The sequence below is a fragment of the Ambystoma mexicanum genome, chromosome 14 (assembly GCF_040938575.1).
Source record: "Ambystoma mexicanum isolate Mex_15411 chromosome 14, UKY_AmexF1_1, whole genome shotgun sequence".
Lineage (NCBI taxonomy): Eukaryota > Metazoa > Chordata > Amphibia > Caudata > Ambystomatidae > Ambystoma > Ambystoma mexicanum.
In genome coordinates, this window is record NC_090940.1 from 153483070 (window position 1) to 153508435 (window position 25366).

Here is a 25366-nt window from a genome sequence, read left to right on the forward strand (position 1 = left end):
GCGTGATGCCTGCTCCCGGGGGTGCTGGGCCTGGCCTGGTGCTCCGGGGGTAGGCATCATGACAGTTGGTCAGTCATGAACACAGTCCTCCTGTATTTTCAGGCAGAACCTTCCCCGCAGACCACATCAGGGCAAAGCTGATAAGCATACCAGCGAGTGTGTGGCATCCCTGTGGATACCAGGTGAGAGTAACAGCTACATCCAGTGGCCTTCTGGTCGAAAAAAATCTCACCTCCGGAGATTAACTACGCCATCACGAACAAAGAACTCTTGGCGATCAAATCCGCCTTTAAAGCCTGGCGGCACTACCTTCTGGGGGCCAGACACACCATTACAGTTATCACGGACCACCGAAACCTGCAATATCTTAAAACAGCTAAAGCCCAGTCTTCATGCCAATTGCTGTGGGCCATTTTTCTTCGCCGAATATGATTGTCATCACATTTCGCCCAAGGGTCAAGAATGGAAAAGCTGACGCACTCTCTCGTAGAGGCACTGATGACATAGTGTATACGACCCCAGACCCAGTCCCCATCATACCGGAAGACAAACTCTTGGGCCTCACTACAGCCTTAACCCAAGTAGAACTGAGAAACGAGATTCAACAAACCATGAATCCAGATACTTTCCTTGCATGGCAAGCGCAGGGGGAACAATATTCCATCAAAGATCACTTACCCTTTTTTAAGGATCGTCTGTACGTACCCACCAAGGACTTACAACAACAAATCATTTCAGGTTATCACGATTCTTTGATCGAAGGGCACCCTGGAATCACCAAGACTCTAGCCAAGGTAAAACAGAACTTCTGGTGGCCTGCCTGACGTAAAGATGTCATCCAATATATTCAGTCCTGCGGAGTCTGCGTACAAAATAAGTAGCAAAAACAAAAACCATACGGTCTTCTGCAACCTTTGGACATTCCTCACACTCCATGGCACACTCTTTCCCTCGACTTCATCACTGACCTACCTCCCAGTCAAGGGTTTAACACAATTTTTGTAGTCGTGGACTTATTCTCAAAGATGGCACACTTTATTCCGCTCAAAGGCCTCCCTGATGCATCCACTTTAGCCAAAGTGTTCCTGGATGGTATTGTTAAACTACATGGCTTCCCATCAGTCCTGATCGCCGATCGAGGTAGCCAGTTCGTCTCCAACTTCTGGAGAAAGTGTTGTGCAATGGCGCAAATTGACATCCGGCTATCCACTAGCCATCATCCCAAACGGACGGTCAGAACGAAAGGACCAATCAGACCCTCGAGCAATACCTATGGTGCATGTTGCACCATAAACTAAGAGACTGGAAAGACTTACTATGGATAGCTGAGTACGCATATAATAATTCCTTGCATTCCCGTACTGGACAAACACCCTTTTATACCCTTTATGGTAGACACCCACGTACCTCAGAACTGGATCTCCCAACCAGTTTGGAAATGCCAGCAGTAAAAGCCCTTCACACCAACATCACGCAAGCTTTCAAAAAGGCCAAAGAACATCTCATTCTCGCCAAAGAAAAGCAAAAGCAATTTGCCGACCAACACCGGAAAAAAGCCCCCGACTATCAGGTAGGAGACAAGGTTTGGCTGGCCGCCAGATTTGTACCCATCAAGGGAACCCGGACCTTTCAACCCAGGTACTTAGGGCCTTACACCATGAAGACAATTATTAACCAGCGGCGGTCAAACTAGATTTACCACCTAACCTACTAATCCATCCAGTATTTCATGTGTCCCTTTTAAAACCAATGCAGCCCGGTACACGGATTGGGACACCACCAAAACCCATACTTATTGACGGAGAACCAGAATTCCAAGTCAGAGGCATCCTGGATTCCAAGTATTCAAGGGGCAAGCTATACTATCTAGTTGATTGGAAAGGATTTGGACCCCAAGATAGATCCTGGGAAACCTGTGAAAACATTCATGCACCACGTCTGATCAAAAAATATCATCGAAACTTTCCAACTAAACCTGGGCCGGACAGAAGGAACACCTTGAGAGGGGCCTTGGGGGAGTGCTGTCACGTCCCACATCCAAAAAGCCCCTTGGCAAGCCTATGGGCCAGAAGGGTTCTTGGCTCGGGTCTCCAACAAACTTAGGCATCCTTTCCCTAGGCCCTCTTGGGGCCAGTCCTGGCGCCTTTGGTGCCAGGCTCATACTTAATAAAGACTTGTGTTTAGGGAACTACTTTATTTCAAGTGCCAGCCAACATGGAGGCATCCACATAGCTTGGCTCCTTGGAACCACGCAATGCGGTATAGTGTTTTGGGTGTGGTAGCCTAGGAACTACTTTACCTGGACTACTTTCTTGAAGCTATTTAAACCACACCGACTTGGATAACACGCTTCGCGTTACTTTGCAATCCTGCAATGTGACGCTCATCGTGCTCAGATGTACCCGCGAACCTCGGAAGAACAGCATCTGTAAGAGACAAAAGGACATCTTTAACAGCAACAGCTTACCTGTAATTTCATGGTTAGCTGCCCACAGCTCATGCGAACAGCATCTTAGGATCAGCGCGTCTCCCGGACCGGCGGATCTGCAAAAAAGGAAGAAACAAGACATTAGACACTTTTACAACATAACAAATTGTGCCGAAAAGCTTACCTCGCAAGTCGACCCTCGACCAGCATCGCCTCGGGATTTCATACACCGGGTGAGCACCGCGATCTATGGGAAAGAAAAGACAACAGGTTAGCAAAGGCAAGGCATCATAGCACTGCGCATAGCGCCTACTTACCGCATCAAAGCGCTCTTTATACGCCATCATTTACCGGCGAGACCCAATTCAGCCAATGCATCACATTGGACTTCCGCGCACCCAAGGAAGAGAAAAAGACATTATTTAAACCAAGAAAGGCATGCAAGAATAACAACAATATACAACAGCAATAAGACTTACCTGAAAGACTCAAAACGGGCCGGCATCAGTGAAGTAACTAGATCGCATTCGCCCACAAAGGACAACGTGCCCCTGCCAAGAAGGCTGGATGGAGAGCACACCTGTATTAACAACAAGGTGAGGAGAGGTCCAGAGGGGCTGCGGGCATATGGGGTGGTGGGGGTTTGCTTACCCCAGTTGTCCAGTCTTGAACATTGCCCACCTGTATTCCAGGCAGAACTTCCCCGCTGGTCACACCTGGGAACCGCGGAGAAGGATACCAGAATCCCCACGGCTGGGTGGCGTCCCCGTGGATACCAGGTGAGCGTAACACAGACTAAACACCCAAACCCCCAGGTTCTTCAGTTGGAGGATAGATCTGGAGGAGGCGGGGACAGATGCGTTCTTGCAGCAGTGCACAGGGCAGTCCATTACGTGTTCCTGCCATTCGTCATGTTGACGAGAGTTGTATCAAAAGTTTGCAGGGAATCGGCAGAAATAGTGATAATAGTTCCAATATGGAAGTCACAGCTGTGGTTTCCAATAGTAATGGAACTTTCCTCGGATTTCCCAAGAGTCCTTCCTCACAGGAGGAACATACTTCAGGGCCAAAGCGGGCAGATTCACCCGCTAGTTCAGGAGGGCACCCTTTGCCTGAGGGCATGCAGAGTTTCAGGCAGAGATGGCAGCTGCCAGGCATTTTGCAGCTTGCTGCCGACTGTATTAGGGACTCCTGGGTGCCTTGCACTATCAGGAGCTATGTTGCTGCTAGGAAGCGCTGGGCCGCCTATGACACAAGCTTCGGCGTTGTTCCCGTTTAGGCCCCTTTAGTGCACACTCTCAATTTTTTAGCTGAAAGGTTCACAGAAGGTTGTGCCTACAGGACGATAGGCGTGTACAGGTCAGCCATTTCGGCAGGTGACGATAGACTAGAGAGTAGGCCAATTGGCGTACACCCATCAGCTCTACGACTGCTAAAGGGAATGAAGATGCGTAAACCTCCAGAACCTAAGTATTCAGTGCTCTGGGACGTGCAAGCCGTTTTCCAGCTATTATTAGCCTGCGGACAATAAGGACCTATCGCGTTCACAGTTATCCAGAAAGTTAGCCATGCTATGCCTAATTGCCTAATTGCTTGTAGAAGAGTGTCGGATGTGAACGCTCTGGAAATAGAATGATCTTCTATCCAGAGGGAGTGGCCTTTAATGTGGCAAACAGGACTAAATGTGATTAAACGATTATTTCTTACCCATACTTCCCAGATAATAACAAGCTGTAAGTAGTGCAATGCATTAGAGACTATGAGAGGGCCACAGCAGAAGTGAGGCCGAGGGGAGTCACCCAGTTGTTAATTGCGCATAGGAAGCCTTTCCACGTAGTAGCGACAGCCACCATTGCGAGATGGGTTAGAGAGGTGATGTACTGGGCAGGGATTGACCTATCCCAATATGGCGCGCATTTAGCAAGAGGCGCTATGGCATCAAGAGCTTTTTCTGCGGGCATACCTTTGCAGGATATAATGAAGTCAGCTGATTGGTCTAACAAATCAACATTTAAGACCTTTTATTTTAAGCCTATTTCTCAGATAGAGAATAACATGATAGACAGCTTTGAACAAGCATAATGCTCGCCTCGACAAAGAATGAAGATTGCCCAGGCTGATAGCGCAGGGTAGTCTTGATTCTACAAGACAAGGAGGCGAGCATTGTATCCCACCCCGGATGCGTAAGGGGCTGTTTTATTGAACTGTATTGATGAGTTATGTATCCGCATGACCCACCCTTATGATTGCCTCTCCATTTCTTGCAGGAGATGAGCAGAAAACAACCTGAGCACGGTTAAAGAAGATCATCGTGATACTTGTCTTCGCTGTATGATTAACAGAGTTTCGGTGCAGTGGATTTGTTCAAGTTCATCAGTTGGTTTATGTTGGTGTTCAGTTACGATGGCATTCGCTGCCAAAGAATGAGGAGTTGAACTGGCAAGGGGGAAACTCTTTTAGGCAATGGCAGTGCCTGATTGGGCATGTTGGACAGCCCAGGACTACTCAAATCCCAGGGATAGTGGGTATTGGTAGTTCCTAGAGACATTTTTCTTGGTTTTAAAACTCTATTATTTTTGTGTTTTAACCTCCAGAAGGGATCGGAGGAAACAAAAACATTTGTTTCAAGTTTTAAGAAGTTTAAAAATGTGTTAAAGTTGAAATGCTGTTGGGGCAGTAATAAAGAAGAATACACATAATGCTTGTCTCATTGTCTTTAATAGAATGAAGACTACCCTGCGCTAGCAGCCTGGGCAATCTTCATTAGCAGGTCCAGTGGCTAAAGACTGCATTTATATCTGGATTTTCGGTGGGCCCGATGAGACGTTTGAAGGTTGCTATAGGTGGGTTACAATAGAGTGTGGGCCCACGGAGAGAATCATTACTTATGGGGCATATTTATGGGAAGGATCCTTGTAATGTGTAGGGGCGCTTCTGTAATCCACACAGAACCAACAAGGCCAAAGGAATCCACACAGGATATTATGGAAAATTCTGCTACATCAGAGACTGAAATTTATTGCTACTGATTATGTTTTGCTAGAGGAAGAAGCATATTACAGACTGCTACGCTAGGACTGATTTCTCAATAGGAAATATCTCCCTCTCATATTAGCTGTGTAGGATACTTGCTTGAACTTTAAAGTGCAGCTGGAAAATAGGGAATGCACCTAAATGTTACTATTGCTTAATAGTAGGCACAGTTCTAGGGGTGCATTTGGTCAATGCCAGGGCTCAAAGAGAAAAGAAAGGATCACCTTTCTATGCTCCCACCCACCACTAAAGAGACTCCCATAAGAATACGCTGGCTCAGGTGAGGTGGAGCCCAGAAACACCCTGAACACAGGCGAATTCCCAGAGGAACAGGGGGACCATACAGAGGCCAATATGGCTGCTTCAAAAGAGGACAAACTTTCTACTTCCTTACAATTGCAATTTGATAATTTCACTACAGAATTCAAATCTGCTTTAGTTGATATGTGAAAGACATTGCATCTCTTGAAGAAAGAACAGATATTAACGAGAAGGCACTATAAGACTTGGCACAAGAATCCACAAAGTTGTAAGAGCTCCTCGAACAGTTGGCACAAACACATAATGTTGAGTTGCAGTGTGAGGATCTGGAGAACAGATCGAGAAGGTGTTACGCTCACCTGGCTCCCACAGTGGCGTTGGTCGGGCCCGGACGGCTGCGGTCCCCACCAATGTGATGCGGAGAGCAGAGATGACTGACTGGACCGGCCCTCCGAATCTTTCCTGCTTGACCTGTAGAAGTATTCTCCTGCAAGTGGAGGGATGGATTTAGCCACCTGTGGATTCAAGTGATGGCACCCCCCACAGTCCACCCCACTTATCACTCCGAAGTGCCCTCTCAGCAATCTCACCTTCTACTCTTGAAAGATGAGCTCTCCATCCTGCATGGATTGCAGGGGCACGTTGATGCCAGTTACTTCACTGGTTTGAAGGCGTGGGAGAGTTCCGGAGAGTATTGACTCTGAGGTTCCTGGCTAGGACCAGTAAGTATCAAGTTCATAGAGTTCAATATGTCCGATGTTCACTCTTGTTCCCCCCTTCCTTCCTTGTCTTGCAGCTGAGTTTGTAAGAAGATGCTCTCGTGATAGCTGGTGGCGCTCAGGTAACAGTCTGTATTACCGGACGCTGTCCGGTAAATGTTGCACGTGTTTAACGTGTTGTTTTCTCTCTCTTTGCAGGTGCGGCACGTGAAGATATGGAGAGTTATTGAATAATGCCTCCGGTGGTAATTCAGGTAAGTCTATGGTGATAAGAATTATATTTGTTGGTTTTCTCGGCTCACCTTGTTGTTTTCTTTTGTCCCCCAGGTGCTGGAGTTCGGTGGCGAAGAAATGATGGAGGCAGCGCCGAGTCAGAAGATGCTGTGAGGACTGGTGAGTATGGCGCGGCGCTGCAGCTGGAGATGCGACGCGTACTGAAATGATGCTCTTTCCAGGTCCGGAGGCGAGATGGATCCGGAATCAGGTGAGGAATTCAAAAATAGTTAGTTTTCTAACCTTGTCCTTTTCTTTCCTCTTGTTTTTAGGAGCCCCAGATTCAAGGCGGGCGTGGCAGAAGACTGAATGCTGGCTGCAGGCACGGTGAGCGTTACGCTGCTGGATGCAGAATAAAACGAAGCGTGTGCTGCTGTTCGGGCGTGGTTTAAATAGCCTCCAAAGTAGTTCCTGGTAAGAAGTTCCCCAGAACCACGCCCGAGTAAAAAATAGTCCCTGTAATAAAATAGTCCCATCCAGGCCTCACGTTGGCTTGGACTCACTTGCAGCATGGTCTGCCTCAGGTAAGTAAAGTCTATGAGCCTGGCGCCTAAGGCGTCAGGACTGATTCCTATGATGAGCCTGGCGCCTAAGGTGCCAGGTCTGATTCCTATGATGAGCCCGGCGCCTAAGGCGCCAGGACTGAACCCAAACAGCCCCCAACCGGGGCTGTTGGGGTTTTAATAAGTGCTTGGATGCCTGCTCCCAGAGCTGATGGGCTTGGTCCTGATGCCCGGGGGTAGGCATCATGACAGAAGGTCCAACATTTGCATACAAAATATTCCAGAGTCAGTGAATGATTCAGCCCTGAGAGAGGAAGTTACAGGAGTTTTTAAAGACTTACTGAACACGGAAGCAGAGGTAACAATTCCAATAGATAGGATCCACAGGGTAGGTCCAAAGCGCCAAGATCCAGCTGCCCGACCCAGAGACACCTTGGTGGCAATGGCATGTTACCCCCAGAAGGAACAACTGCTACAGGAAGCCAGAAAAGCGATGCAGATCACACTTAACGGGAACAAAATTCAACTATACCAGGATCTCTCTCCACTTACACTACAAAAAAAGAAGAGATATGCGAGAGATCCTGCAACATTTGCAAATACAGAAGATACGATATAGATGGACCTTCCCATCTGGCCTTCTATTTACTTGGGAGGACAAACAGTACCATATTACTTCTAAGGAGGAAGGGGTCCATATTTTGCATCTGGACCAGGAAGAACACGCGGATCAAAGCACTGCATCCCAGACATACGCCTCCCGAGGCCCGCAAACATTGGTAATGGTCTACGGTGCAACAACAAACTCGAACAAAAGCCCAGAAGGGTCCCTCCCCGACAGAGAAGCAGCCCTCAACATCCTAAGGGACTAAGAAGACTTAAATCCATTTGGATGGTACTGATAAGCTGAAATAAGGTACATTATCTCAGTTCAGGAAAGCTATTTGTAATGCTGAGGCACAGTTGAAGCTCATCTTGGTACCCATATAGACGTATACAGAGGGTTTTAGAATACCGTGCACATATCCCTGGTTTAGGAGGTGGGCCATCTCAGAGGACAGAGCAGCAAGGATGGTCTACACCAGGGGAGAGGGGAAAGTTGGGGGGTTATGTTGGAGGAGGGAGGAGGAGGGTGCAAGTTGGGGGGATGGTCAGGGGGGCGGGATTAAACACACGGTTGGAATCGGGGGCTCATACCATTTGGCTATAGGTTGTGTCCCCAGAGTGGCGGCTGCGTAAAACATTGTCGTTTTTCTGTGTTTAAAACTTAACATTAGGGGGTTTAATTCCCCCATTAAGAGAAGGAAACTGAAACAGCTATTAAGTACATAGCAGCTGGATCTTTTTGCCCTAAAGGAAACGCATGTCAGGTATCAAGACCAATACAAGTTAAAATTAAAACAATTTCCGATAATTAGGCCAGCCACCGCTAGGGCCAAGACAGCGCGGGTATTGATAGCTTTCAGGGCGGGCATGCAGATTTCTATTATGAAAGTACAAGCTGATAAAGAGGGACGGTTTCTCTTTCTTTTAGTACAGATAGGACAACTGATTCTACCTTTGGCTTCTTTATATGCCCCAAACACTGGTCAAGAGGGTTTCCTCAAGACAGCATTAGCTAGTTTGGAACAATTTGGCCAAGGTGAAGTGATTCTGATGGGGGATTTAAACATTGCATGGGACCCTGTACGAATCAGAAGTTCCATTACCAAGTGTGCTGGGCCCCCACCTTCTTTAGCACTAAGACAGAAATTTGACCAGTTGACGCTTAAAGACATTTGACTTGCCTTGAAAGGGGACGAAAGGGCTTATACTTATTACTCCCATGTTCACAAATCCTTTTCAAGGATGGACCATTTGTGGGCCTCAGTTAGACTGATAGCTAGAGTGGTGCAAATTGATACCCACACTATCACTGTTTCAGACCATGCCCCCCTCACGATTGATCTTGATCCCCCACAGTTATTCCCACGCTTTGGAGCAGGACATTTCCCAGAGAAATGCTATCAGATGAGGTCGTATGCGATTAAATAGACGTCAATCCGGCAATCCAATTTTTTTAGCTCCAATCTCGGAGTGGAAGCAAGTTTAGACATGGTTTGGGATGCATTTAAAGTGACCCTTAGGGGGGAACATATTGCAATCCAAGCGCATAGGGGGAAGCTTCGGCATAAATTTGAAATGGACCTGGAGGTGGAGGTAAAGGAGATTTTAAAACAAATGGAGGTAGACACGTCGTTGGCTCTCCAAAGGCAATACCGAAACGCAAGGGGGAGATTAGACTTGATGTGTACCAAACAAGCACAAAGAAGCTTACTGTATTTAAAGCAAAGGGTATATATAAAGACAAATAAAGCGGTTAGAATGTTAGCCAGACAATTAAAACAGAAAACGGCAGTCCAAACATTACAGGGGGTCGAAGACACACAAGGAAAGAAAGTAAAGTCAACAGAAGAAATCATAATTCAGTTTCAGGAATTGTATTCAGCCTTATATAAATCAGACTCCCCAGACCAACTGTTACAAAAAGAATACTTGCTATCAAACCAATTGGAGAACATTTCGGAAACAGATAGAGTATTTTTAGATAATGATATTACCCGAGAGGAAGTGATGTATGTAATAGCGAATCTTCCTATGAATAAGTCACAAGGACCAGATGGCTATGTTGCTTCCTTTTATAAAAAGTTTCGATCAAACCTAGTCCCGAAATTAACTGACCTTTACAATTTCTTTGCCAAGAGTGGCAAAATAAGAAATTCAATAGAAGAGGCGAACATAATTTTAATTCCAAAACCGCGCAAAGACCCAGTGAAGTGTGGGTCGTACCGGCCAATTGCTATCATGAATATTGACGCAAAAATATATACAAAAATCCTTGCTAACTGATTGGAAGCCATTATGCCCAATCTTATTCATCCCGATGATACGGAATTTATAAAGGGGAGACAAACCCATGATGATATCCAGCGAATTTGTCACCTTATTGAAAAGATGGCAAGGAAGGAGGACGGGGCCATATCAGTGTCAATGGATGCTGAAAAAGCTTTTGACCGGGTGGAGTGGTCTTTCTTGTTTAACATCTTAACCGTGATGGGGTTTGGTCCTGGGTTTCTAGCGATGGTACGTGCTACCTACGTGAATCCTTCGGCTAGACTGCTTATAAAGGGTCACCTATCCTCGCAGGATTCCCTCCATAGAGGAACACAACAGGGGTGTCCCCTTTCACCTCTTCTCTATGCTATACACTTAGAACCCCTATTGTCACAGCTCCGTCATTCAGATGCAGTACAAGGCATATCTTTTGAGGGGGATACTCATAAGTTGATGCCATACGCAGATGATACGCTTTTGGCGATTACTAACCCGGGAACCTCATTGCCTGCTGTGCTTGCTCAGTTAGAAAGGTTTGGTAAAATAGCTGGTCTCAAAGTGTGAAATTTTAAATCTCGGGTTCACACAAAGCGCGGTGTCCAAAGCAAAGGTAGCATCACAGCTTTGTTTGAAACCGATTTATAATCGGGTGTTGGGAGTAAATATCACAAGCTCACTTGGGGAATTGTATTCTGCTAATTTTCACCCGCTGCTCGCGGGAATTCAGAAACTTCTTCATTCCTTGTGCCCTCTCATGGTTTCATGGCTTGGCCGGATTAATTCAATTAAGATGGTAATTCTACCTAAAGTATTATATATGTTCCAGGCCCTCCCAATTTGTGTTCCGGCAGCCTTTTTTTGTACACTGCATAAAACAATATCTAACTTCATATGGAATAACAAACCTCCCAGGGTTGCATTGAAAACGTTAATGCTCCCCCCCAACAGAGGAGGAGTAGGACTCCCTAATTTTAGAGAATATTGCTGCGAGTGATAAAGGAATGGTTTGGAGATGGATCCAATAGATGATGGCATCATATGGAAAGAGTTATAGTAGGGCCTAGAATGGGAGAGAAACTGTGGTTGCCTAGGATAGAAAGGCCACTGAATATACACCCAAGCAAAATTACTAGGCTAGTGGAGGAAATATGGGATCAGGCAATCAAGCAGCATCACATTACTTTGTTTCCCTCCCTTTATACTCCTTTGTTTGCAAATCCACAATTCACCCTGGGATTATCAATTAATTTCTTCTCTGAATGGAAAACAGCCGGCTGTACTAAATTCTGGGACATGTTCCTCGGGTAGAACATTAAGCCTTTTGCCCTGTGTAAAGAGGAGCTTGCCCTCCAGGAAAATCAGTGGTTCAAATACTTTCAAGTTCGCTACTGGTTGATGGCTCCATCTAATAAATCAGCGGCCTTAAGACCACTCATGCCATTTGAGCAATTTTTTACTTCAAACACAGAGGATAGACATTTGCTATTTACGCTTTACAAGTTTCTGACAGATGAGCCCCCATCAAGTGATCTCATTTATAAACAGGCCTGGGTAAAAACCCTGGGGTGTACACCAACAAATGAAGCATGGTCCCGATTATGGGCAGATATCCCAAGAATGACTAGGTCCATACAGATTAGGGAATTCTGGTTTAAGTTAATGATACAATGACACTATACCTCGGAACGGCTACATAGGAATGCTCCATCGGTCTCAGCTCTCTGTTGGTGGGAATGTGGGGGGGCGAGGGGATTGATTGCATGTTTGGTGGGCATGTCCTAAGTTGTTCAAATTCTGGAGGGAAGTCCAAAAAAGAATATGAAGGAAATGTTTGCTTTTGACTCTGAAAGACTCGTAAGGGAAACCCTGTTTGGAACGGCACAACAAGACAATCTACTATGGCCGAAGCATAAGAGTAAGGTGTTCTTTATTGTTCAGTTGGCCGCCCTCCTGGTTCTGGCTCAAAATTGGAAATCAGCAGACTCTCCACACATTAAAGTCTGGTAACATAAACTATACAACTTTGTATCTCTGGAGTTCTCAGATCACCCCCTTCTTCCCCCCACACCCCTGTCTTAATCACACTGTGGCTGGGTGGACTCCCTAGGTCCTGTCCCAACTGTGTTTTTAAATCCCAGGTGTTATTTGATGTAGCCTTTGAATCTAACCTTCAGGACCATGTCCTACTATACTTTCAGACTAATGAGAGGTCAGTGACTTTGTTAGGCACGCTTTGGGATGCCTTCAAGGTTTACATTCAGGGGATAGCATCTACTACTGAGTTTGGGGTTCTTAAGACTATCCGGCGTGACATCATGAACAGCGAAGGTGTTCTTCGCCGCCTGGAGAAACAGCACTGCGCTCAGGCCCGTTCCGCTACACTTGCATGGGTCGGTGAAGCACTGGATACTTTCAGAGCCCATGCAGAGAGGGGACTTAAATTCCTAGATGCCCCGGCAGCAGCAAGGCGTTATGGAAGAGGGCGAAAGCCCTGGCAGGTTGCTGGCGTGGGTGGTACCAGGCCAACAGGAGCCGCTTCATTCCGCTTATTAAAGATAATTCCAGTGATTTAGCGCATACGCTATCCGATTTTAACAGATTCTTTGAGACATTCTACGCTGACCCATAAAGCAATCGGGACACACGCTCGCCGGCTGACGTAACCAACTTCCTCGACGGTCTACCACTTACATTATTGTCCCCTGAGGCGACTGCTCAGCTGGACATCCCAATCTCCCTGGAGGAAATCGATTGTGCGATTGAGGCATTACCGACTGGGAAGGGCCGGCTCCGATGGCCTCACCACCAAATTCTATAAGCACTTCAAAGCTATCCTGGTTCCCTATCAACATAAGATATGGATAGAGGCCCTTGAGTTGCAAATACTTCCCAACACCATGAGGTAGGCAGTCATCACTGTCCTCCTGTAGCCTGATAAACCAGGTGGTTCCTACCGCCCCCATTGATCAAATGTTTGCTAAAATATTGGCTATGCGACTGATGACCTATGTGCCCCATATAATTTACCCTGACCAGTCGGGATTTATTCGACAGCACTCAACCTGCACCCCTTCTTTAATATTTTTGCTTAGATAGACTCTGAAGCTCAAGCCGTGGTGGCCACACTGGACATACAAAAAGCCTTTTATTCGGTCTCCTGCCAATTTATGTATACCACCATAGAGAAATTCAAGTTCAGCCCCAACTTTATAGCAGGGGTGCATCTGCTGTATACGTCACCACTTGCAAGAGTCTGCTGGAAAGGGATGCTGTTGTCCCAGCTACATATCACCAGGGACACACATCAGGCTGCCCTCTGTTGCCCCTATTATTTGGCATCATCATAGAGCCATTGTCAGACCTCATTAGGCAACGAGATAGGCATAGAGGCATCTGACTGACTGGTGAACCGAAATAATATCCCTTTATGCCAACGATGCGTTGGTGTATGTCAGAGGCCCCGAGAACAACCTAGCCCCAATAATGTGCCATGTTTGGGAGTTTAGGGAGCGGTCTGGACTGCATGTTAACGGCACCAAATCGGAGGTTTTCTTCCTGACGGATGTCGTGGCTAAACCAAATGACTTGTTTGGATTCCCCTGGGACCCTACCGGGATAAGATGCCTGGGGATTGTGGTGACTAGACAGTACGCATTCCTATTGGACTGGAAACTTGTCAAATACATGTCACAACTCGCTGTTAAACTGCAGACGTGGGCACGGCTGCCATTATCCATTGTGAGTAAAATAGCCTGGCTTAAAATGATTGTCCTCCCCAAATTCCTCTATATTTTCCAAAATATACAGATATGGCCAGATGCAGAGTTTTTTAAAGAAACTGGAAGTCAGTATCAATTCATTTGTCTGGAAGTCCGGAGCGGTGCGTCTCCCTGTCGCTCTCCTACGCATATGGGGGATTTGCTGCCCCCTACTTCCGATTATACTGGCTAGTGGCACAGGCGCAGTTTGCTGCCTACTGGTTTCAACACAACACATCCAATCTATGTGTTTAACTCCAGCAGTATTTCACACAGGGGCATGATATCAGGTCCCTTGTGCCCACCCCCCCCCCCCACCACCCAATGGCCTGCACATCCATGTTCATTCAATCTAGCAAGTGTGATCGCTCTGGCGGAAAATTTGTAACCACTGGGCGTGGGCCATCCCTATCATGGTGGCCCCCCCTGTGGAATTGTATACCGACCTTCCCCAGAGTGGAAATGATAATGAAGGGGCAGTGGGAGCTCAGTGGCTTTAGTCACTTGGGCAACATGTACCTTGATGAAAACCTTTTAGCAATGTCATTGTGCAGCATAGATCTTCACAGTGGCTCCGATACATGGGTCTGCGGAGAGCGTTCGGAGAGCAGTAGACTGGATTACCTATGGAACCTGAAAATTATCCTATACTAGGTAATATTATGACTGCATACAGCACATGGCATATTGTTTCCACTTTAAACAGTTTAATACAGAGCCGGATCCTGACACCCCTGGACAAGCTTTGCTCCAAATGGGTGGAAGACATGAACTTAGACATAACTGACGAGGTCTGGGGGGAACATGTGCATGCAAACCCAAGCAGTTTCTTATAATTCCCGGCTTCGGTTAATAAAATTCAAGGTATCATTTCACTCCGTCTCAACTGCACCTAATCACTCTACACAACTTGGGTCGTTGCTCTACATGTTGGGAGGATAGTGCTGGCTATTTTCATTTGGTGTGGAAATGCCCCAAGCTTGGAGGGTACTGGGAGGAGGTATGTGATAGACTGGGCAACATGATTGACCAAAGATTGGAGGCCACCCCCATGCATTGTCTGTTCCATATTTTTGAGGACCTTGTGGGCCCCCAGCGCAAATTTGTTAGTAAATGTCTATTATTAGCATTGAGATGTTTGCTGCTGTGCTGGCTTAGGCCCACCATTCCCACCTCTAAACAGTGGTTGTGGGCAGTCACCTGGGCCAGTAATAACGAGGACCAATATCGTAATTCATGCAGCTGGTAGGATGCCGGCCTGGGGCTGTATGGCAGCACTTCAGATCTTTCTTCCTGCGCACTCATGGGGACCGTTGACCCTGAAAGTATAGGTCTATTATCTGGTTCCCCTGTACATCCGTTGGTTTTCTTGATCACTTGCTTATGTCAGCGCCATTACCTTGTTGCTGTCTTGTGCTTTGAATAACAATGTCTCCTTACAGTCATAAACCGGCTCTCAACTATGTTTCTGTTGTTACCGATCGCTGTTATGTTTTTTATGCAATATGTGAAATGTCAAGTGCTTCAATAAAGAAAGTGTGAAATTTTTTTTAAAAAAATTAAAAAAGCAGGGTCAAGGTTCTAACAAAGAAGATACGTTTTTAAATGTTTCCAAAATGCTAACAAAGACCAAATTGAATGGAGCCAGAGCAGTAATGATTTTCACCCAAGAGTTGTTCAGTCGACCATGAATCTTTTGTTGCCTCTGGACCTAAACCTAGACGAAGGCATGCTCTACAGGTTTTGACCAGTGGAACCCAATGCCCGAGGAGGGATAATATAAATGTATTCTTGTAGAAAGAGGGCACAACTCATGCAAGCATTTATTTGAAAGTACAAAGGATTTTGAATTGGATGCTTTGTGGACTGGAAGCCAGTGTAATGAACGATGGTAATCAGAGATTTGGGTACATTTCAGTAGTTTAAAAATAGATCTGATTGCTGCATTCAATGCCATCTGTAAGTGATAGATTTGATTTGCCGGAAGACCAATTAACAGACTGTTTGTGTCATCCAGCTTGGGATTATTAAGAGTCCCGACTATTCCCGCTTGCTCGTTTTTTCAGGGATGAAAGGAAAGATCTTTTTGAGGAGACGCAGACTATACAAGACTGATATAACTGTTTCACTGATTCTTCAGTGAAATCTCAGGTCAGCTTACCAGATGGCACCCACATTTGTTTTTACCTTGTCCACATAGGGCAAAGGAAGGGCAAATAGGCAAGGAGGTCTAGGAAAATGTGATGGATATTTGAAAATACTATTAGGGAAAAGCAGAATTATTTCCATTTTGGCAGGATTTAATTTCAGTCCATTTAGCACCATCGATTCTGAACTTCAGACATGCAGCTGGCAAGAATGCCCTACCTCTCAGTGGAGTTTGTAATCCTTTAATAAACCTGTGTCGTCCACGCATTGGTAATAGAGTGGTAATTTTCTTAATAAAAACATTAACGGTTAAATGCATATATTAAACAAAAGTGGGGTCATCAGAGATCCCTCTGGCACACCACAAGTAATAGGATGAGCATTTGAACAATAATGGTCTAGTTTTATTTCTTTAGATCTGCCAGTCAAAAAAGATTCAAACCAGGCAATGCAATATTTTGAAAGGCTGACCAAAGATTTAAGAAGTCTTGAGAGAATATTGTGGTCAACTGTGTTGAAAGCCACAGAGAGGTCCAGCATAATCAAGGCCGATATAAAGCCTTTAACTGCAGTTGCTAGGATATCATTCCAGACGGTCAGAACAGCAGTCTTCATCCATCTCTAGGCAGGAAGCCAGACAGATGGGTATCACACAGTCCATGGGATTCAACAAACCGATACCACCATTTCCAAGTTAGCCGTGCAATTGGTCGATATTGAGATCGGTAGGGTCCAGAATTACTTTTTAAAAAACCTTTTTTTCAATAGGAGTGGGTTCATATTTGCCTGCTTACATTATTGAGAAGCTACTATTCTTTGTGAAAGAGAGATCATCAAAGTAATAAAAGGGAGATAATATGTCAGCATTTTTGCATATCAAAATCAATTTCTTAAGAAAGCAGCAAGGGCATTTCCTTTATTGTAGTTTGGATTCTTTCTGATTTTCATGGAAACTCACAGTATTTAAAGACTGTGTTGGTCAAGCATGCACTTTCTGAATGTCTATTGATCCATATGTTCGTGCCCCCTTTGTTCTTTGCACCATATCCTTCGAGATAGCCTGTTTAGTCCACTGCCTGCTTTACTAGGTCCTGCTGCAGTTTTTTTATATCTCCCGTCTCCAGCTAGCCAATTCATCTCTATCCCTTTTCTGCTTGTCCAGCATGCAAAACCAGCTTCAACCAGAGTTAACTTTCAAAGGTTGCCTGCTGCTTAGATCTTAACAGATTTTTTTGCTATTAATTTTCCTTGATTGACACCTTCTGGGATGTTGCTTCTGGTTACATTTCTGCCTGCAATGTGAGAGGCAACGAGTTGGCTGAAGTAAAAAGTGTTGGGGAGCAAGGGTGGAAGTCCCAGGCCCCTCAGCGATTTAGGACGAGGTGATTGTAGAAGGAGGTGCTGTAGGGGAGCCAGGAGAACGGAGGGGTCATGGGGTAGCCCATAGGAGTTGGATTATGGTGAAAACATAGTGAATTCTGGTATTAGTACCACGTGTGTAATGAAACTCCATTTTACAAGTTGGACGCCATCTTGAAATTGAGGCCCAGTGCTATAGTTATGCCAGTGCGCTTGCATCCCAAGGGGTAGCAGGGTGTGCGTGTGTTTTTGCACGGAGTCAAGGCAGCCATGCAGAAGGTTAATTTCGTGAACACACAGTTCATTGTGTCCTATCATAGTGCATGTAACCCAGGGAGGAATGTGCCCTGCAAGGCCAAGACAGGGCCGGAATGGATCTTTGAAGAGCTACCCTACGAGAAGGGGGGTGAGGGCTTTAGGCCTTCACCAGTCCAGATATCTAAGTTATAGCGACCCGAGACCCCCAAACCCCGGACACAAACATTCAAGTACACTTATCAGCCGAAGACCCCTGGCCATAAAACTGTTCTTTTGCCGATCGATCAGGAAGATCAGAGAGCGGTGACGAGCTGCCCACACCATCAGTTCATGTGATTTGTGCTGCGAGGTGCCAGGGGAGAAGGTAACACATTTAAGCTATGGGTGGGAAAGTTGTGGAGGCGCCAGCGTATCTGGGAAAGTAGCAGGGGTTCACGTAGCTCTGACAAGTTAGCACAACCTCGAAAGTAGCTGCCTCGCTCATGTCCTTGGTACAAGGTGCACTGTAGAGCTAAGATATAATGAATTGTGTAACTATAATTGCCAATTGGAGGCTCTTTGTACGTGATCACGAAAAGAAGAAGATCCCCATGTGGAAGAAGATGGACAGAAGATGCTGCGACCAATCGCCTGGCATCCCGTCTGGAGCAGGCTATATGTTTATAGGGTCACACCAACCAGCTACCAGGATTTGTAATTTATGTGATGTACATCATTTGTGAAGCTGTGTACCTTTATAACCCATTGTTCACGCTGTTTAAGTCAGAGCGCTTCGTGGCAGCAGAGTTCTTTGCCGGCATGCACTTGTATTTTTGTGAGAATAAAACTTGTTCTCCTTGCAAGAGGTGTGCTGGGCCTTTTTCCCTAGTGGGGTGTATTTTTTCTGGTGTGAGCATTGAGGGGTCAGTCTACAAAAGTGATCTTTTTCTCCAGGTAATGAGCTAAGAGAAAAACAGCTCATTCAATCACCTTAGCTCTCTAGCACGTACAACTGCATTGATTGTGTTGCTCCAATCCTATCCACGTGGAAGAATAACTTCACCTTTATAGTCATATATCAGCTCATTGGATCTGAACTTATTGAACATGCTTTAATCTATTAGAATGAAGCGTTACAGAATGTTCTTTTATACAACTTGAAGGCTACAAAACTCTACCTATCTCAGTCCATGACGCATTGTTGTTGTGTGTTCTGTTGCACTTGTATGACAGATCTATGAGCATTTCATATTATTTGTCCTGCCATGTGGAGTGTACCGTTTTATCGCATGTTGCAGCAAAAAGAAGAAATTCAGATTGTTTTATGCACTATACAAGTGCCCAATCTAACATAGCCACAGCTCACCTTGTGCACAGTACCTGACTAATTTGTATATGGCTGGACCCCTTTTTCAAAAGCACAGGCGGACTAGAAAACGGTGGTGTGGAAGGTTGCCCAGAGCAATTGCAGTGGCACAGATTCATTCAAACTTTCGACCCATCACTTTTGTGGTTACAGTTTGTCTCACTATGTGAGAAAGGGTATGCACAGACGTGGGTCCCTTGCTCTCTGCGCCATAGGGAACCAAGCTGCACCTCACTGAGGAGGCCCAACAAGGCCGAAACATGTCTCAGGTTGCTTGTGTTTCCATGCAGAGGGGACCTGGCCTAGCAGTTCGGGCACGGCTGCTACCATTGGTGGCAGTACCTGGCTGATTTGCATATGGCTGGACCCCTTTTGCAATGGCTCAGACGGGCTAAAAACCAGTGGTGTGGAAGGTTGCCCAGAGCAATGCCTGTGGTTCAAATTCATTCAAATCCTTCCACCTATCACTTTCGTGGTTACACAATCTAACATAGCCACAGCTCACCTTGTGCGCATTTTCATTAGTTACCCTGTCGTCAGAACAAATTTAAAGATTGTTGAATGGTGTAACAGAGCAAAGCGGGTGAGAAAGCTGTAAGCATGGATCCACAGGCATGTAGAAACACATGTCATCCATATCACCTCCCAGTCTTTCCCTTCAATTTGTATTCACTCCTTTAAAAATAAAAATCATTGAAAACTGGGTACTGGGCCATGGCGATTCCTTCTACTGTATCAATCTTAATGTGAAAAAGTCCAGTGTGCTTAACTGGACCTTCCAACCTCAGGCGGTGAGATGCACTCAAAGAGCCTTTGCTTCTGTATTCCTCAAAGCTCAGAGTGCTAATGTCACAGTCACTGAAAGAAAGGGGTTGTTCCTTGGCTGGCTCCTATAGGTTTCATAAGCAAGAGACAGGGTAGAGTGAAGCTAACCTCCAAGTATTGGACAAGGTTGTGGGAGCATAACTATGTTCTAGGGCTCTTTCCATAAGTAGCAATCTGACTGCAGGAGGGCAATCTTGGACCCACCTTCCCCACTTCCTGCTTTTACCAGCATGGCCACCACTTGGGTTGCACTTCACCTGAGGGATTAAGATATAGTCAGTGTCCAGACAGGAATTTAGAACACAAACATAATGGCAGAAAGCCATAAGCTACTATGTACATGGATTGGAAAGTGAACTGTTCAAAATCTCCATGTTGGAAAGGGCTCATTTTAACACCACACAATTATCTTGATGAGCCCACAATGAAATGTATGTTTGTGTAATACACTAAATCTCTGTATTCAGGTGTCTTCTTTTAACATTTAAACCAATTACATTCTGGAAACAAGAACCATTATGTTAATGAGGCAACTGTAAAATCGTTAATGGCCAACGATCCACTCTTGGAATCAAATTCTATATTCCATTACCACAGGTCTTTTCGGTGTCTTTGGAGTAGGAAGCGTAGTGTATCACAGTACAACTTTGCAACAGTTCCCACACTCAGCTCAAGTGTAATTGCAGAAACGCCTGGATCTTCTCCCAGCTGTCTACCTGGGCACGACAATGAGCTTCCATCTCTCCCCCACCCAGAATCGGTACTCCTAGGACCCGGTCTCTGGCTGCGATACAAAACGGCGAGCAAGGAGGGTCAATTCTATGTCCGGCGCCAGGGTAACTCAGAAGTTGAAAGTTGTCTTTCCCGTGTTCCCGGAGGCGGCTAACGGCTAGCTGTGCGTACAAGGAGCTCTTCCAGTTGCGGTCACCTTCGCCCACCACAAACAAGAATTGACCGTCAGCATTTTCTATGGGGATGATGCTTTGCTTGTTTTCGGGATCCATTGGGTCACCTAAGGATTCGAAGATGTCAAACACAGCGGTGTCCGATATTTGGACCATGCCCATGTCATAACGCAGTGCAGGGATGGTTTGCTCACCATAGTGTAAACTGGCAGCAGTGTTCGAGCAGCAACCAGAGATGCTGACGCCGACTTTTACTTCTTGGAGGAAGGTGACCATAGATAGCGCCAAATCTGCACCTTTGCCAGTACCGATGACACCGACACCGGGACCCTTTACCTAAAACAAAGAGAAAGACAAATATTCTTAAAAAGGCATGTAAAATACAAGTTCAATTTCTTAGAAAGAGGACTGCAGGCAAGCAAATGTTAAGTACACATTCTTGCTTACAATGGCTGTCTCTTTGACACAGCAAATTTTCAACATGTAACTGCAGCAAAGTGCTTTCTGAGAGCATGCTGCAGCAACTCTCCCCTCAAAAGCTACCGCCCCAAAACCAAGAATTGCTAATCTAATCCTACATGACTGAAGACACCCTGACACAGTTGATGCTCTCTTGCAACTTTCGCCTAGCGCCAGCATAAAAAGGTCTATCATTCGCCATGGTTTTTATACTGTGCTTATTTGCACAGCCCCCCGGCCCCAAAAAAATGATCACCTCTGCTAAGTCTAAACCTTGCTCCCACCGCTGAATAAGAAATCATTAACCACAGACCTTAAAGTGACTCAGTATAATAAATGGTTTGCCTCTGGCATTCTGAGACATCTTAAAGGCCAACCACAGCTTTGGAATTTTTTCTTAGCCTCTGCTATGCATGGGTGCCTCTGACTTCTTTACAATTCGGCATACATAGCACACACCAGTCCCAGAATTAGGGCATATTCACACTTCACCATGATACATAAATCCACTAAATTGGGATGCATGTATGATGCTTTGCATGCATAAAAAAGAACGTATACCACAGACTTGCATTGAAAAATGGTATGGAAGATTAATATGGGTGCAAACTCAAAAAGTGTGTAAGCTGTGGTTTCTAAAGCAACCATAACACCACCGGTGCCACTGTAAAACAACCATAACTGATCCGCTGCCATGCAATGCTGGAAAGTTCTGGTTAGCGCATCCCCCACATTGTGTGTTGCTTGGATTTTATACTGATGTTAATTTTTGAGTTGGTTTCCTTGAAGGTTGCCGGGCCTCTGGTATGTGCGGAGTAGGTGCTCAACCATGCAGCAAGAGGATGGAGAAGGTCATAAAACACCAAATAAGCAACCAACTATGGAATCAATGGTTGAGGAATTTATGTCGAGTGACCTTGTTAATTTTCAAATGTATGTTTAAATTGTTAAATTGGTGACACAAGTGATATGGGTAAATCCAAATCTGTAAAATTTAAGAGATTAAGAGCTAAATCCTGGTCTAGAATATAGAGTGACCATTATGTAATATTAAATTATGTCTTATGCATGTCTTTTTCAGTGAACTACTACTTTGCCCCTGATGAAGAGTAGTATCTAGAAACGCTTTGGGCTTTTCTAATAACAAGAATAAAAGAAGATCTTGGGATAACAAGTTAACAGTAATTTTTTGAAAAACATTTTTTTTGCAAACAGTGATAACAATTTCAATTATTTACCCTTTTTACAGAAAATTATGTAAGCTACCGAAAATTAATTAGTCTGCTCTCCTCAGTCCTGAGATAGTGTGCAGGTGACGCGCGTTCCCAAATTGGGAACCTTCTCCCTTTTTTTACAACCTAGATGCCAAGGTTGTTTGTTTCTCCTCTGCACCTCAAATTTACAGTAAAAATGTAACTTACCTCCAGTAATTAGCAGAACTAGATCAGAGTTACATTTAACTAATAAGGCGTGCCTATTGACAATCTCACTTGTTGCATAGACTACTGCAATAGCCTTTTCCTTAATCGATCTTCTTCTCAACGACCACTACAGCTAATCCAGAATACCGCTGCAAGACTTATCCTTGGCCTCAAGTCCAGGGACTGCATCTCTCCAGCCCTAAAATCTCTTCACTGGCTCCCGGTTGCTACAAAGATCAAATTCAAATCCCTCTGCATCATTCATAAGGCTGTCTGGGGCTTGAGACCACGCTATCTAAAACTGGCTCCCTCTAGATCTTTACGTTCCTCCAGCACCAACTCTCTGTGTGTCAAGTGCTTCGCTAAACAGAGAGCTGGCGGCTGATCGCTCTCCTTGGTAGACTGCCTCTTATGGAACAGCTTCCCCCTTCCTCTCCGTCCTGAGCCGGATTTCCTCAAATTCCGGAAGCTCCTCAAGACCTTCCTTTTCACCTCCTCCTTCCCTTCCTCTCTCCTCTGCTAAAACCCCAGAGTGGGATAGAGAGTGGTGACAGGGCCCTTATGTGTCCTCCTGGGTCCTGGCCTCCCACACCCAATCGCCTTCAGCCTCAGCCACTCCCAGCACTTGCCTTGGCACCCACTGGCCTATGCCACCAAAAGAATGCATTTACTTATTTATTGGCAGCTGACCACTCTAAGCAAGTCACTTAACAGCTGCTTACACCCTAGCACTTCCCTCTTTGGTACCCCCTAGCACTTATCCCCCACTTCCTCATCCCTTCTCTCTCTGCACTTGCACGTTGTGAATGCTCACAAGGCCTAGTACGTCCAACTCTATCTTTCATTGTTATATTGCTTTCTTTCCCATGTTCCCTCCCTGTTGCCCTGTGGGCGCTTTGAAACACAATTTAGTTGATGTATAAGCGCCTTACAAATGCACAGTAAATAAATAAAACCATAACATCTCTTCAACTCACTGTGGGTCACCACATACTTGGTTTAGTCCCATGGGCCAATGACCCAGTTCCAAGGACCTTCCTGCAGCCACAGGCACGGACTTGTGGACCCAAAGGCAGTTCTGCAGCAGCATCACAGACCCAGCTCTCACGAGGCTTGGGTGAATAAGCACAGATATGTAGACCTCAAGCCATGTGCAGGGGTCTACAAAGTTCCAGCGCGGGCTAGGTGCCCACGTGTCAGGTCTGTAGGCCAGTAACCGGGTATCAGACCCTTTTAGCAGGTTCATGCTGCGTACAAGACCGGACTTGAGAACCTGCTGACCTGGTTAGATTCTGTGGACACAAGCTCAGATCTAGCGACCGAGGTCCACGCAACTATTGGTCAGAAATGGCGTTTTGTGTTTTGGAGGCAAAAGGGCCCCTGGCCTGGCTTGCGGTGGGGAGGGGGGTTGTTGAGTCTGAAGTGGCTGCAATAAACTCCATTTCAACGTTTTGCTGTGTGTTCCGCAGGACTGTACGCAAAATGCATGGACCACATTAGAAGCAGTTTGTAACACTTTTGCACTCTCACTCCAGATCTAAAGCTCTGTCCCGTGCTGCTCCAGCTCTGGAGCCTACACACAGCTCTTCCAATGCATTTCACTGCAGACCTACAGCTCCATCCACTTTAGTTCAGAACTGGTGAGTGATTCAGAGAAGTCTTACATTCTCATGAAAGTAGAGTTACGTCACATAAGAAACCAGTGCATAACATTCCATAAATGAGGTCCAAAAAGTAGTTGTCATGATCAGAGCAGCATACCGATGAATAAGGAGACCTCATGAATGTCAGCCCCACCTTACCTTTTTCTCATTTGTAGTTCTCAGCTGTTTACAGGTAAGGCAGTTCCTTCCTGCCACTAGGACAACCCATGTTATGCTATGCCATGCCATTTGTCTTTTATACTATGCACATCTCCCATTTAGCGGTCTTAAAGCACCGAGCCTTGGCAATGCACAGACATGCTGATTCCCTCAACCAGGGTGGCAGCTAGACCGTGGTCTATGGGGTGAAAAGGAAATAAGGCAAAGAGGGCATGAAAGGGGAAGAGTGGGAAAAGCCATGGAGAGAAAAACTTACAGACTAGCTCACAATATGCAAGGACATGAAAACGTAACTGTGAGTAATGTTATGTTACCTTACTTGAAATCAGTGTAGAGTCTTACTGCCATGGTTATGGCTTTGAAGCGTTGCGATTGGCCCTTAAGCACACTGTAGTCTGAACAGATATGAAATCAAAAGAGCATCACATTGCACACACACACAGCATTTATAATTTCAATCAACTTGTCAATGATTGGCAGAGATTACTATTGTAGTGACATTATAATAGCTGTACTATGAAGAGTTTTCAGGTGAGGCGGAGATGTTTAAGTCAGTGACCACTTGACAGATGGACCAAATTATTTGTGGAACACAGACGTTCTCCTTGGGGCGCAGCGCTAAAGTTGTAACGGAATAGTGTAAGTTAAGGAGCAGTTCAAACCTTGTGCCTATGACAAGCCCTGAAAGCCCTCTTCCTAGATCTGGAAGGACAAACACTAAATTAGATGCATACCTGCTTTTGTCATGGTTCATTCTTTAGCTTTTCTTCTGCGATTTTCAAGGAGCTCTTGCAAAGATCAGTGGCTAGTAGGGACCAAAGACACTTCGAGAATGGAGAAAATAATGCTGTTCCCTTGCCAATCCTACATCCTTAACCCCCTATCGTTCACTGCCAGTATGCTTCTCTTCACTTTCCTGCAGCCTTGATATCCCATTTAGAACAAGTGTTGATGCACCTACCTCTGTGAGGCCC

General features: G+C 45.6%; 1 protein-coding gene across 1 annotated transcript in view; it reads right to left on the reverse strand.

The window, feature by feature from the left end:
* Window positions 1-16223: 16223 nt before the first annotated feature.
* LOC138527517 (acyl-coenzyme A thioesterase 5-like) overlaps window positions 16224-25366 on the reverse strand; it is a 28969-nt gene continuing 19826 nt past the window's right edge. Inside the window, exon 3 of the mRNA XM_069638769.1 lies at window positions 16224-21025. Within this exon, the coding sequence (XP_069494870.1) occupies window positions 20450-21025 (576 nt within the window). The 3' untranslated portion in view covers window positions 16224-20449. The remainder of the gene's footprint in view (window positions 21026-25366) is intronic.